The 13,910-nt window shown below is 42.3% G+C and overlaps 1 protein-coding gene across 1 annotated transcript in view; it reads right to left on the reverse strand.

Annotated features, from left to right (window-relative positions):
* Nucleotides 1-228: 228 nt before the first annotated feature.
* PIWIL4 (piwi like RNA-mediated gene silencing 4) overlaps nt 229-13,910 on the reverse strand; it is a 275,269-nt gene continuing 261,587 nt past the window's right edge. The window contains exon 21 of the mRNA XM_073582971.1: nt 229-545. Within this exon, the coding sequence (XP_073439072.1) occupies nt 429-545 (117 nt within the window). The 3' untranslated portion in view covers nt 229-428. The remainder of the gene's footprint in view (nt 546-13,910) is intronic.

Raw genomic sequence — 13,910 nt, forward strand, 5'->3', positions numbered from 1 at the left:
AATAGAGTCCAATGTCACAAAAATGGCCCAGTGATACAGTAGAATGACCTGATGATTTGGCACTGAATAGAAGAGGGCTGAGCTATATTGGCCAAGACAGCGACGTCACTGACACCTTGTAGGGTTGACATGACAGCCCGATGTGCAGATGGACCTGGTGGTAGCTAAAGTGCCCTGAGCACTATCCAGGAGAGATGAGCAGAAATATATAATAGTCAAAACAATCAGTAAAATGCAAGTAAAACTTTAATAAAAAACTTTTATCAAAATGTTAAGAACTTCCTCTATATCTATGTAACGACTGTCAAAAGTGAAAATCAGAGTCTCGGACAGAGACACCAGAAAACTTCCATGTACAAACCTGGCGGGCAGAACCTTCCATGTCATATGTCTACTGCCATTACTGTGGTACTGTATAAAACATCAACTTATAGGTAAAACAAAGTGTTTGAAAGCTCAATTCTTGGCTCCCGGTGGATGCTCTGTCCGACAAGGAAGGTGAGCTTTTGGGCATACTGGCATGGAGCGGGCACGCGGATCACGCCCTGTGAAGGAATAACAAATACACCATAAAAAACACAAATAATAAAAAAAATCCCTAAAAGTAAATGAATGGTTCAATCCATTTTTCCCAATTCAAAAATATAGAAATTAAAATAAAAAATTGAAACGGCAGAATTGCTATTTTTCGGTCTCCACAATTCACCTTAAAAATAAAGATCACTGGGCCGATTCCACAAAGCTTTTGCACCAGAATTCTGTCATAAAAGCTTTGAAAAGTCGCAAAATTTAGACAAAATTCGTGAGTTGCGCCTAAATTTTGCAATTTTTTGCATTTTAGCACCAGTTTTTCTCAGCTTTTTTTTTTACATTATTTTTTAGCCCTTCTAGAGGACCTACAGTTGTTTAACTGTTTATGCTATATATACTGTAATACTACTGATTGGCTGCAGCGGTCCCATGACACAATAATGTCACGTCACCAGCTGAAAAAAAAAAAGCATTGCCAACATTGCTGGAAAGGTTCGCCACTACTGGAGGTGAGTGCACTTTATTTGTAGTATTTAAGGTGCCCTGAAGTGATTAAGCTGGAGTTGTCCTGTAGTGGACAACTCTTTTAAGGGAGTGGAGTATTATTTGGATAATAGGGATTTTATTTGGACACTATCTGGTGAATTTTATGTGGCATAATCCCATATTACTTTGGCATGTGGGTAAAATTCTGAGAAAATGTCTAAAAATGAGAAATCAGTTTTTTAATTGAGATAGCCGTTCACTGACAGAAATACGTACTCAGCCTTCAAACAACTGTATTGTCAGTACTCTGTTGTCGGGTGTCCCAGGATCAGGTGCTCCTTCCCTGTCCCCATGCTAAGGGCGCCCTAGCTCACCCTGTTCCCCAGATTACTTCTAATGGTGAAGACGCCGGGGCCATGTTCCTTGCCTTAGCTCCTGAATCCACCCTCAGTCTGTACCCTTCCCCCACCCAGGGAAGAGGGTCATAGCAGTGTACCGTAATAGACCAACAAGACTAACAAGGTAATACAAACAGGGATAAAATAAAATACCAATCATACAAATATACTCACACAAACAACAGAAGTAAACACTGGGGAGTGGAATAATGGGGTAAAACTAAAGTAGGAGAAGGCGGAGAATGAGCATGCAACCAAAACCTAGTAACAGTCACAGATAAACCCACCAAATTCATTCTCCAGTTAAAATCTCCAGTCATGCAGCATAAGCTTGCTCTGACAATGAGTGCTAGCCAGGACCCAGTTCATTTAGGAGATGGGAGTGGCTAACAGTGCACAGCTGAGAGTCTTAATGCAGGAAAGCTTCCAGGAGCTCTCAACTGAGCAGCTAAATTCCTGCACTACTAAAAGAAATTCACACAGTTTAACATGAAGGTGAAGTGCTTCTAACCAGTGAAGGAGTAGAAGAAATCAGACGCTGCCGTCTTCTGGCTCCTCTCTGTCATGGTAACCCCGTGATATGTATACTGATATGTGACTTGTGTCATTATACACTATGCGCACAATTATTAGGCTAGTTGTACTTTCGATGATTCATTTAATTATTGTGAATAACTCCAGTGCTGACAGTCAGTCCAAAAGGATAATAAAGCTGAATATTTAAGAAAAGGTGAGGTTTTGTCTTTCTTAGGCTAGTTTCAGACTAGCTCTCTCTCCCATCAATCCCCTCTGCTTCTGACTCACAGTCGATGCGCGATGACATCATCATCGCGCACCCGCTGTGTGTCTGGCAGACGGCAGCTCCTGACACTGAAGCACAGCCGCCGCTGGAATCAGCGTGGGAGCGAGGAGTAGAGGTGAGTATTGTGTTTTATTTTTTCTATCTATATCTATCTTCTCTATCTATATCTATCTCTATCTCATACCTCTATCTATCTATCTCTGTCTATCTTAGATAGAGATAGATATAAATAGATATAGATAGATAGATGGATATATAGAGATATGAGATAGATAGAGATATGAGATAGATGAAATAGATAGACTATGATATCTCTATATTTATCTCTATCTATCTCTAACTATCTAATCTCTATATCTATTTATCCATTATCTATCTATCTTCTAGCCATCTATCTCTATATCTATCGTTCTATCTTTCCATAGCTATCTATCTCTATATCTGTCTTCTATAGAGATAGAAATAGATATAGATAGATATAGGTAGACTATCTATCTCTATATCTATCTATCTCTATATATCTCTATATCTATCTATTTACTGTATCTATACCTATCTATCTATCTTTATCTCTATATCTATTATCTATCTCTATCTATCTATCTCTATAGCTATTATCTATCTATCTTATCTATATCTATCTCTATATCTAGCTATCGCTATCTATCTCTATATCTATCTATTTATCCATTATCTATCCATCTATCTCTATATCTATCTATTGTTCTTTCTTTCTATAGCTATCTATCTTTATATATATCTATCTCTATGCTATCGTTCTATCTTTCTATATCTATCTCTATGTCTATCATAGATAGATAGCTATAGAGATAGATAGAGATAAATAGATAGAGATATGAGATAGATTGATAGATATAGAGGAGATAGATATAGACTATGATATCTCTATATCTATCTCTCTATATCAATTATCTATCTATTATATATCTCTCTATATCTATCTATTATCTATCTCTAGCAATCTATCTCTATCTTTCTATTATCTATCTATATCTATCTATCTCTATCTATTATCTATCTCTATCTATCACTATATCTATATATTTATCCTTTATCTATCTATCCATCTATATATCTATCTTTCTATCCATCTCTTCCCCTCTCCCCATCTGCTACTCACCTTTTATCTCTAACCTCCTCGTTTGGCCTTTTGCAGCTTACTAATTCTCCAACGCATGAAGATGGAAACTCCCTCGACTTGGTCTTCTCTCGGCTTTGTGCAGTGGATGAATTTGCAAACTCCCCTCTCCCGCTCTCTGACCACAATCTCCTTTCATTCTCTATCAAGAACTGCCAGGCCGCTCAGGTCACCCCCACTGTCCATACTTATAGAAACATACAGGCCATTAACACCCAGAAACTTATGAAGAACTTGCAGTCTTCATTGGCCCCTATCTCCTCCCTCTCATGTCCTGATTCTGCATTGAAGCATTACAATGAAACACTTCAAACTGCCCTGGATGAATTTGCACCCCCTATAAATAGAACACCAAAATGCAGACGGCGACAACCCTGGCACACGGTGCAAACACGTTTCCTGCAGCGGTGCTCCAGGTGCGCCGAACGTCTGTGGAGAAAATCCAATCTACATGAAGATTTCATCCATTATAAGTTTATGCTACGAACATACAACACTGCCCTTCACCTCTCCAAACAAACCTATTTCAGCACCCTCATCACCTCACTGTCCAATAACCCGAAACGTCTCTTTGACACTTTTCATTCTCTACTCAACCCAAGAGTACAGGCCCCAACCACAGAGCTCCGAGCTGACGATCTGGCCAATTACTTCAAAGAAAAAATAGTCCAGATCCGACAGGAAATTATCTCCCAATCACCTCATACCATGCACTGTCCTCCCTCCCCCACTGCATCTAGCTCACTCTCTGATTTTGAACCAGTCACAGAAGAAGTAAGCAGGCTCCTTGCATCTTCTCGCCCAACCACTTGCACCAGTGACCCATTTCCGTCACATCTTCTCCAGTCCCTTTCCCCTGCTGTCACCCCTCACCTAACTAAAATATTTAACCTCGCTCTTCTGGTATCTTTCCCTCCTCATTTAAGCATGCCATCATACATCCACTACTTAAAAAACCATCCCTCGACCAAAACTGTGCCGCTAACTATAGCCCTGTCTCTAACCTTCCCTTCATCTCTATACTCCTGGAACGCCTGGTCAACTCCCGTCTTATCCGCTATCTCTCTGATAACTCTCTTCTTGACCCTGTCCAATACGGTTTCCGCTCTTTACACTCCACTGAAACTGCCCTCACTAAAATCTCTAATGATCTACTAACAGCTAAATCTAAGGCTGTGTGCACATGCTGCGGTTTTTGCTGCGGTGTACAGTACCATGATTCCCTATGGGAATCAAAAACCGCAATGCAGATGGTGCAGAATTTTCCGCGCGGATTATCTGCGGTTTTCAATCCGCAGAAAGAATTGACATGTCAATTCTTTCTGCGGATTCCCCTGCGGTTTGCCATCTCCTCCATTGAGGAGATGAAAAACCACAGGGCAAAACCGCAGAGCAATCCGCAGGATTTTACAAAATTTTACGGATTTTACAAAATCCGCGCGGATGAATCCGTACCTAATCCGCAGCGTGTGCACACAGCCTAATGGTCATTACTCCATGCTAATTCTCTTGGATCTCTCTGCAGCATTCGACACTGTGGATCATCAGCTCCTCCTCACTATGCTCCGTTCCATTGGCCTCAAGGACACCGTTCTCTCCTGGTTTTCCTCCTATCTCTCCGACCGCTCCTTTACTGTATCTTTTGCTGGCTCCTCCTCCTCTCACCTTCCCCTTACTATTGGGGTTCCTCAAGGATCAGTCCTAGGCCCCCTCCTCATCTCTTTGTACACTGCCCCTATTGGTCAAACAATCAGTAGATTTGGTTTCCAGTACCATCTCTATGCTGATGACACCCAATTATACGCTTCTTCTCCTGACATCACGCCTGCCTTTCTAGAAAACACCGGCAATTGTCTAAACGCTGTGTCTAACATCATGTCCTCACTATATCTGAAACTGAACCTGTCAAAGACTGAACTCCTGGTGTTTCCTCCCTCTACTATTGTACCTATACCCGACATTGCCATTTCTGTGTGTGGTTCTACTATTACTCCCCAGCAACATGACCGCTGTCTTGGGGTCATGCTTGATTCCGAGCTTTCCTTTGCCCCCCACATACGATCACTGGCTCGCTCTTGTTATCTGCACCTCAAAAACATTTCTAGAATTTGACCTTTTCTTACTTTTGACTCCGCAAAAACTCTTACTGTTTCTCTTATTCATTCTCGTCTCGACTATTGTAACTCTCTTCTAATCGGTCTCCCTCTTACCAAACTTTCCCCCCTCCAATCTGTCTTGAATGTTGCTGCCAGGATCATATTCCTCGCCAATCGTTACACCGATGCCTCTACCTTGTGCCAGTCATTGCTACGCATCCACTCCAGAATCCAGTACAAACTTATTACCCTCACCCACAAAGCTCTTCATGGCTCAGCACCACCTTACATCTCCTCCCTTGTTTCAGTATACCACCCTACCCGCGCCCTCTGTTCTGCTGATGACCTGAGGTTAGCATCCTCAATAATCAGAACCTCCCACTCCCGTCTCCAAGACTATACACGTGCTGCGCCAATTCTTTGGAATGCACTTCCCAGGTCAATACGATTAGTCCCCAATCCCCACAATTTTAAGCGTGCCCTGAAAACTCATTTATTCAGACTGGCCTACCGCCTCAACACATTAACCTAATCTATCCCTGTGTGGCACAGCCAAAAGTTTTACCATAACCAGGTTCCCCGCATCATGTTCCCACATGCTTTATGCATCCATTAGCCCTCTGTGTCTGTACTGTTACACACTTAACATTATGGCTGGTCCATACAATCAGGGCAAATGTTTACCACCCTCTTTTCGGGTCTACCTCTTTCCTCATAGACTGTAAGCTTGCGAGCAGGACCCTCATTCCTCTTGGTATCTGTTATGATCTATGTGATTATTGTTATGCTGTAATGTCTATTGTCTGTACAAGTCTCCTCTGAAATGTAAAGTGCTGCGGAATATGTCGGCGCTATAGAAATAAAATGTATTATTATTATATTATCCATCTATCTCTATATCTATCGCTCTATCTTTCTATAGCTATCTATCTCTATATACAGTGCCTACAAGTAGTATTCAACCCCCTGCAGATTTAGCAGGTTTACACATTCGGAATTTACTTGGCATTGTGACATTTGGACTGTAGATCAGCCTGGAAGTGTGAAATGCACTGCAGCAAAAAAGAATGTTACTTCTTTGTTTAATTTTTTTTTAAATTGTGAAAAGTTTATTCAGAGGGTCATTTATTATTCAACCCCTCAAACCACCAGAATTCTGTTTGGTTCCCCTAAAGTATTAAGAAGTATTTCAGGCACAAAGAACAATGAGCTTCACATGTTTGGATTAATTATCTCTTTTTCCAGCCTTTTCTGACTATTTAAGACCCTCCCCAAACTTGTGAACAGCACTCATACATGGTCAACATGGGAAAGACAAAGGAGCATTCCAAGGCCATCAGAGACAAGATCGTGGAGGGTCACAAGGCTGGCAAGGGGTACAAAACCCTTTCCAAGGAGTTGGGCCTACCTGTCTCCACTGTTGGGAGCATCATCCGGAAGTGGAAGGCTTATGGAACTACTGTTAGCCTTCCACGGCCTGGACAGCCTTTGAAAGTTTCCTCCCGTGCCGAGGCCAGGCTTGTCCGAAGAGTCAAGGCTAACCCAAGGACAACAAGGAAGGAGCTCCGGGAAGATCTCATGGCAGTGGGGACATTGGTTTCAGTCAATACCATAAGTAACGTACTCCACCACAATGGTCTCCGTTCCAGACGAGCCCGTAAGGTACCTTTACTTTCAAAGCGTCCTGTCAAGGCTCGTCTACAGTTTGCTCATGATCACTTGGATGACTCTGAGACAGACTGGTTCAAGGTTCTCTGGTCTGATGAGACCAAGATCGAGATCTTTGGTGCCAACCACACACGTGACGTTTGGAGACTGGATGGCACTGCATATGACCCCAAGAATACCATCCCTACAGTCAAGCATGGTGATGGCAGCATCATGCTGTGGGGCTGTTTCTCAGCCAAGGGGCCTGGCCATCTGGTCCGCATCCATGGGAAGATGGATAGCACGGCCTACCTGGAGATTTTGGCCAAGAACCTCCGCTCCTCCATCAAGGATCTTAAGATGGGTCGTCATTTCATCTTTCAACAAGACAACGACCCAAAGCACACAGCCAAGAAAACCAAGGCCTGGTTCAAGAGGCAAAAAATCAAGGTGTTGGAGTGGCCTAGTTAGTCTCCTGGCCTTAACCCAATTGAAAACTTGTGGAAGGAGCTCAAGATTAAAGTCCACATGAGACACCCAAAGAACCTAGATAACTTGGAGAAGATCTGCATGGAGGAGTGGGCCAAGATAACTCCAGAGACCTGTGCCGGCCTGATCAGGTCTTATAAAAGACGATTATTAGCTGTAATTGCAAACAAGGGTTATTCCACAAAATATTAAACCTAGGGGTTGAATAATAATTGACCCACACTTGTATGTTTAAAATTTATTACAATTTAACTGAGCAACATAACTTTTTGGTTTGTAAGATTTATGCATCTGTTAATAAATCCTGCTCTTGTGTGAAGTTTGAAGGCTCTAACTTATTTGCATCTTATCAAACCTGCTAAATCTGCAGGGGGTTGAATACTACTTGTAGGCACTGTATATATATTTATCTCTATATCTATTTATCCATTATCTATCTTCTATCCATCTATCTCTATATCTATCGTTCTATCTTTCTATAGCTATCTATCTCTATATCTGTCTTAGATAGAGTTAGAAATAGTCTATCTATTATCTATCTATCTCTGTCTATCTATAGCTATATATCTATCTATCTATCCATAGATCTATTTCTCTCTTTATCTATTTCTCTCTATATTTATCTATTTATCTATCTCTATATCTATTTATCCATTATCTATCTATCTCTATATCTATCTATCGTTCTATCTTTCTATAGCTATCTATCTCTATATCTGTCTTAGATAGAAGTAGATATAGATACCTGTACCTATCTATCTAACCTATCTCTATATCTATCTCTCTCTATATCTATCTCTATCGGTCTATCTCTATATCTATCTATCTATTATCTATCTATCCATAGATCTATCTTTATATCTATATGTATCTACTGTATATCTATATGTATCTATATATATAGCATTATACCCTGTGAGGGGGCTGTATTATATTCTATGAGGGGGCTGCATTATATTCTATGAGAGGGCTACATTATATTCTATAAGTGGGCTGCCTTATACTATATGAGGGGGCTGCATTATATTCTATGAGGGGGCTACATTATATTCTATAAGTGGGCTGCCTTATACTATATGAGGGGGCTGCTTTATATTCTATGAGGGAGGCTGCCCCAACTCCTGCTACATAATTAAGACGTGTACTACCTTATATTATACCCTATACCCAGATATTAGCGTGTTTTACGGCACAATTGGTGTCTTGTATTTATTTCTATGTCGCTACATAGTGGGCCCCAAGAACGATTTTCTCTGGTGGGCCCAAGGTGTTCCAGTCTCACGCTGCCTCTCAGTGACCAGTCATAAGCTCCATCCATGGAGTTTCTTCATCTGTTAACGATCAGGTTTTCGGGCAGCACCAACCAAAGCCCCAGACACTGAACAGAGAGGGGGTTCTCCCACATAAGAAGGGCCAAAAGTTCTCAGTAGGGTTTAGGCTGGGTGAGGAAAAGGACGGTCTCATTATTCTTTCATCTTTAAGGCCTTTACTGACAGTTGAGAAGGAGACTTTGATTTTGCAATGGAACATCTTCCTGTAGAGAAATCCATTTTTTAAGGGTGTTGACTTTTTCTTGTATCACTGCTTGACGAAAGTGTCTACTAAAAACTGGCAGGTTTGGGACTTGATTTTGAGTCTGTCTTCAACCTGGAAAGGTTCAAGTAGCTCATCTTTAATATTACCAGCACATAGCAGCACCCAGATCCACCTTGTTGGTGTCTGAGTGGAAGTGGAGGTCCGTGCCCTTTACTGATGCGGTCACAGACCCATCCATCTGGTCCGCCAGGAGTCACTCTTATCTCACCAGTTCATAAAACCTATTGGACTCCGCCTCCTCACCTCGGCTGTGTCTCTGAGCACTGAACACCTTGTATTTCTGTGTCTTGCTCAGTGATGGTCGGGCTCAGCCTCCTCACCTCGCCTATATCTCTGAGCACTGAATACCTTGTATTTCTGTGTCTTGCTCAGTGGTGGTCGGGCTCAGCCTCCTCACCTCGCCCATGTCACTGGGCACTGAACACCTTTTACTTCTGAATCTTGCTCAGTGGTGGTCGGGCTCAGCCTCCTCACCTCGCCCATATCTCTGAGCACTGAACACCTTGTACTTCTGAATCTTGCTCAGTGGTGGTCGGCCTCCTCACCTCGCCCATATCTCTGAGCACTGAACACCTTGTACTTCTGAATCTTGCTCAGTGGTGGTCGGGCTCAGCCTCCTCACCTCGCCCATATCTCTGAGCACTGAACACCTTGTACTTCTGTATCTTGCTCAGTGGTGGTCGGGCTCAGTCTCCTCACCTCGCCCATATCTCTGAGCACTGAACACCTTGTACTTCTGTATCTTGCTCAGTGGTGGTCGGGCTCAGCCTCCTCACCGCGCCCATATCTCTGAGCACTGAACACCTTGTACTTCTGTATCTTGCTCAGTGGTGGTCGGGCTCAGCCTCCTCACCTCGCCCATATCTCTGAGCACTGAACACCTTGTACTTCTGTATCTTGCTCAGTGGTGGTCGGGCTCAGCCTCCTCACCTCGCCCATATCTCTGAGCACTGAACACCTTGTACTTCTGTATCTTGCTCAGTGGTGGTCGGGCTCAGCCTCCTCACCGCGCCCATATCTCTGAGCACTGAACACCTTGTACTTCTGTATCTTGCTCAGTGGTGGTCGGGCTCAGCCTCCTCACCTCGCCCATATCTCTGAGCACTGAACACCTTGTACTTCTGTATCTTGCTCAGTGGTGGTCGGGCTCAGCCTCCTCACCTCGCCCATATCTCTGAGCACTGAACACCTTGTACTTCTGTATCTTGCTCAGTGGTGGTCGGGCTCAGCCTCCTCACCGCGCCCATATCTCTGAGCACTGAACACCTTGTACTTCTGTATCTTGCTCAGTGGTGGTCGGGCTCAGCCTCCTCACCGCGCCCATATCTCTGAGCACTGAACACCTTGTACTTCTGTGTCTTGATCAGTGGTGGCCGGGCTCAGGCTCCTCACCTCGGCCATGTCTCTGAGTACAGAACATCTTGCACTCCACCTCTGCGGAGCCGTGCTGCTGTGATGGATGCAGTATGTGGTTTAGCTTTGTCTTGCTGAAATATACAAGATATTTCCTGATATAGATGTCTAGATGTCTGCATGGAGCAGATGTTGCTCTAACACCTCTATATAAAGCTCAGCATTGATGGCGTCTCATGTGTAATCTGCCCATGTCATAAGCACTAATGTCTGTGCGCTGATAAACTCTCCTCACGAGTCTTCAGGACACGGTTGTTGGTGGTTTCCATAAAGATTTTCACATTTTGATTCATCCGACCACAGATTTGCATTTTGCCGCAGTCCCTTATAAATGAGCTTTGTCTCAGAGAGGACGGCTGCATTTCTGGATGGTGTTGATCTATGGCCTCTTCTCTGCTTTCACTTGCATTTGTGGATCGCAGGATGAACAGTGTTCCCAGATGATGCCTGGAAGTGTTCATCGGCCCATGCAGTGATTTGTGTGTCCTATTCATGCCTGTTTTAGAAGCAGTGAAGCCTGGGGGTTCATAGATCACGAGCATCCAATAACCAAAGAAAAGAAAGACTGGAAAGACACAAAGTGCAAACAGCGTCTAATCTGTGTCTATTTATACCGGCGTCTGATGAACGTATCTCTATCAAGGTTGTCCTGAAGAAGCTTATATACCTCGAAACGCGCTGGAAAAAAAATAAAGCCACTGATACTTGGATTGGAATTGTTCATCTTTCCCATACAGCAGCGCAGAATTAGCCCAATTGCTTCTCAATTACCTGCACGAGCATCCAATAATGACTGTTGGCCTGGACCCTTGTGCACACGGATTTCTCCAGAATCTTTGGATGATATTATGTATTGTAGATGGTGGGATATTCAAAGGCTTTGCAATTTTATGCTGAGTAACATTTTTCTGAAATTGCTCCACAACTTTTTGAAGCGGATGTTGACAGATCGATGACCTCTGACCATCTTTGCTTTTGAGAGACTCTGCCTCCCTAACATGCTCTTTTTTATACACAATCGTGTGACTTTGTGAAAATTGATCCTCCGGCTGTTTTTCAATAGTGCCACTTACTTTTCCAGCCTTTTGCTAGTCTCGTTCAACTTTTTTGAGATGTGTCGCCACCAACAATTTCTGAATGAGTCAATTTTTTCACATGAAATGGAAAAAATGTCCAATGTTCACCCTCTGATCCGTTCTATGTTCTGTTGTGAATATAATATGTGGCTGGAAGAGATTTCCAAATCATAGCATTCTTGTTTCCTTTACAATTTCCACAGTGGTCCAATTTTTGGGGAATTGGGGTTGCAACATACGTAAATTGCTCCCAAAACTGTGCACATCCTTTACACTTTGTACAGATGTCAGGATGACACATTTGCCAGATAACAACAGACAGATTGTCCAGTAACTCTGTCACTTGGATTTTGGGTCGAACCACACTAATACTTTGCACCAATTTATTATTATTGGCCTTTTTTTTGTTTATTTTTCTTTAGAAAAAGCTGTCTTCTTGGTTACTATTAATAATTGTAGCAATGTTTTTTTATTTCACCATGCAGCTGGGTGAGAAGTGTTGATAATTTTGAGACAATAAAAAGCAATATGTTATCAAAAATGACCTATTGTTTTAATCAGGTCTTTAGTTTACTTTTTTTTTTTTTAAATAGTTGGTATTTTTTATTTTTCATATTACTACCTACATTAAAAAGCAAAAATTGCAACTTTCACCTAGGCCTCTAGGCCTAATATTAGTAAACTCCTGCTTCTTGTGGGACACATGCAGCCATATATAGACTCACTCGAATGCATTGGATTAAAGTATGGTCTGATCAGGGGGAAAGGTCACTGAGAAGGGAGAGGAAGAAAGTGAGCTGTGACATCACCTATTGTGAATGGTGGATTATGCGTTACCTACTGTATATAGAGGTGTTATCAGTCATTGTACAGGAGGGAGAGGAGGTGAGCTGTGACATCACCTATTGTGAATTGTGGATTCTGTGCTATCTACTGTTTATAGAGGTGTTATCAGTCATTGTACAGGAGGGGGAGGTGAGCTGTGACATTATACAATGTGATTGATGGATCCTGTGTTAACTACTGTATATAGAGGTGTTATCAGTCATTGTACAGGAGGAGGAGGCGAGCTGTGACATCATACAATGTGATTGGTTGCGTGATTCTGTGTTATATACTGTATATAGAGATGTTATCAGGCATTGTACAGGAGGAAGAGATGAGCTGTGATATCACCTATTGCAGGGGCGGCCATACCATGGGTTCAACCTGTGCAGCTGCCTAACAGTTGGGGGGGGGCGCAATTCCACCTCAAAAGCAGGTGGATTTGTGCATTATAATGAGCTAATGGATTGCAAAGGCTCCATATACTGATCTTGCACAGTGGCCCTCTTCGGTCTGTTAGTTACCTATTGTGAATGGTGGATTCTGTTTTATTGTCTACTGTATATAGAGGTGTTATCAGTCATTGTACAGGAGGAGGTGAGCTGTAATATCATCTATTGTGAATGGTGGATTCTGTGTAATCTACTGTATATAAAGGTGTTATTAGTTATTGTACAGGAGGGGGAAGAGGTGAGCTGTGACATCGCCTATTGTGAATAGTGGACCCTGTATAATCTACTGTATATAGAGGTGTTATCTCTCATTGCACAGGAGGGGGAAGAGGTGAGCTGTGACATCGCCTATTGTGAATGGTGGACCCTGTATAATCTACTGTATATAGAGGTGTTATCTCTCATTGTACAGGAGGGGGAAGAGGTGAGCTGTAACATTGCCTATTGTGAATGGTGGACCTTGTATAATCTACTGTATATAGAGGTGTTATCTCTCATTGAACAGGAGGGGGAGGGGGTGAGCTGTTACATTGCCTATTTAGAATGGTGGATCCTGTTTTATCTTCTGGGTATAGAAGTGGTAACAGTTACAGTAATCCTGGCTGTGATAATAATGTAGTTGCTAAAAAATCTTCTGTACAGAAAGGGAAGTAGAAGTCAATTAGAAGGCTTAATGACCAGGGTGAAAATAGCAGGATTTCTTATTTTCATGTAGATCACGATATGGAAATTTGAAAGAAACATTATAATTGTTCAGAAAAAACAAAAACATTTTAACACAAAACCCTGATGTAAACCATAGGTGTGTTTCTGATGACACATGCTCTTCAATACACATCGCTTTCTTTCTGTAATGACTGATATATTTAGCTCCTCCACACCCCGCTGATTTCTAGACGTCTTCAGTCTTGTGGACGATAGGCATCATGTCATAAATACT

Source organism: Dendrobates tinctorius, unplaced genomic scaffold, assembly GCF_039654945.1.
Source record: "Dendrobates tinctorius isolate UK_male_01 unplaced genomic scaffold, ASM3965494v1 ptg000075l, whole genome shotgun sequence".
NCBI lineage: Eukaryota > Metazoa > Chordata > Amphibia > Anura > Dendrobatidae > Dendrobates > Dendrobates tinctorius.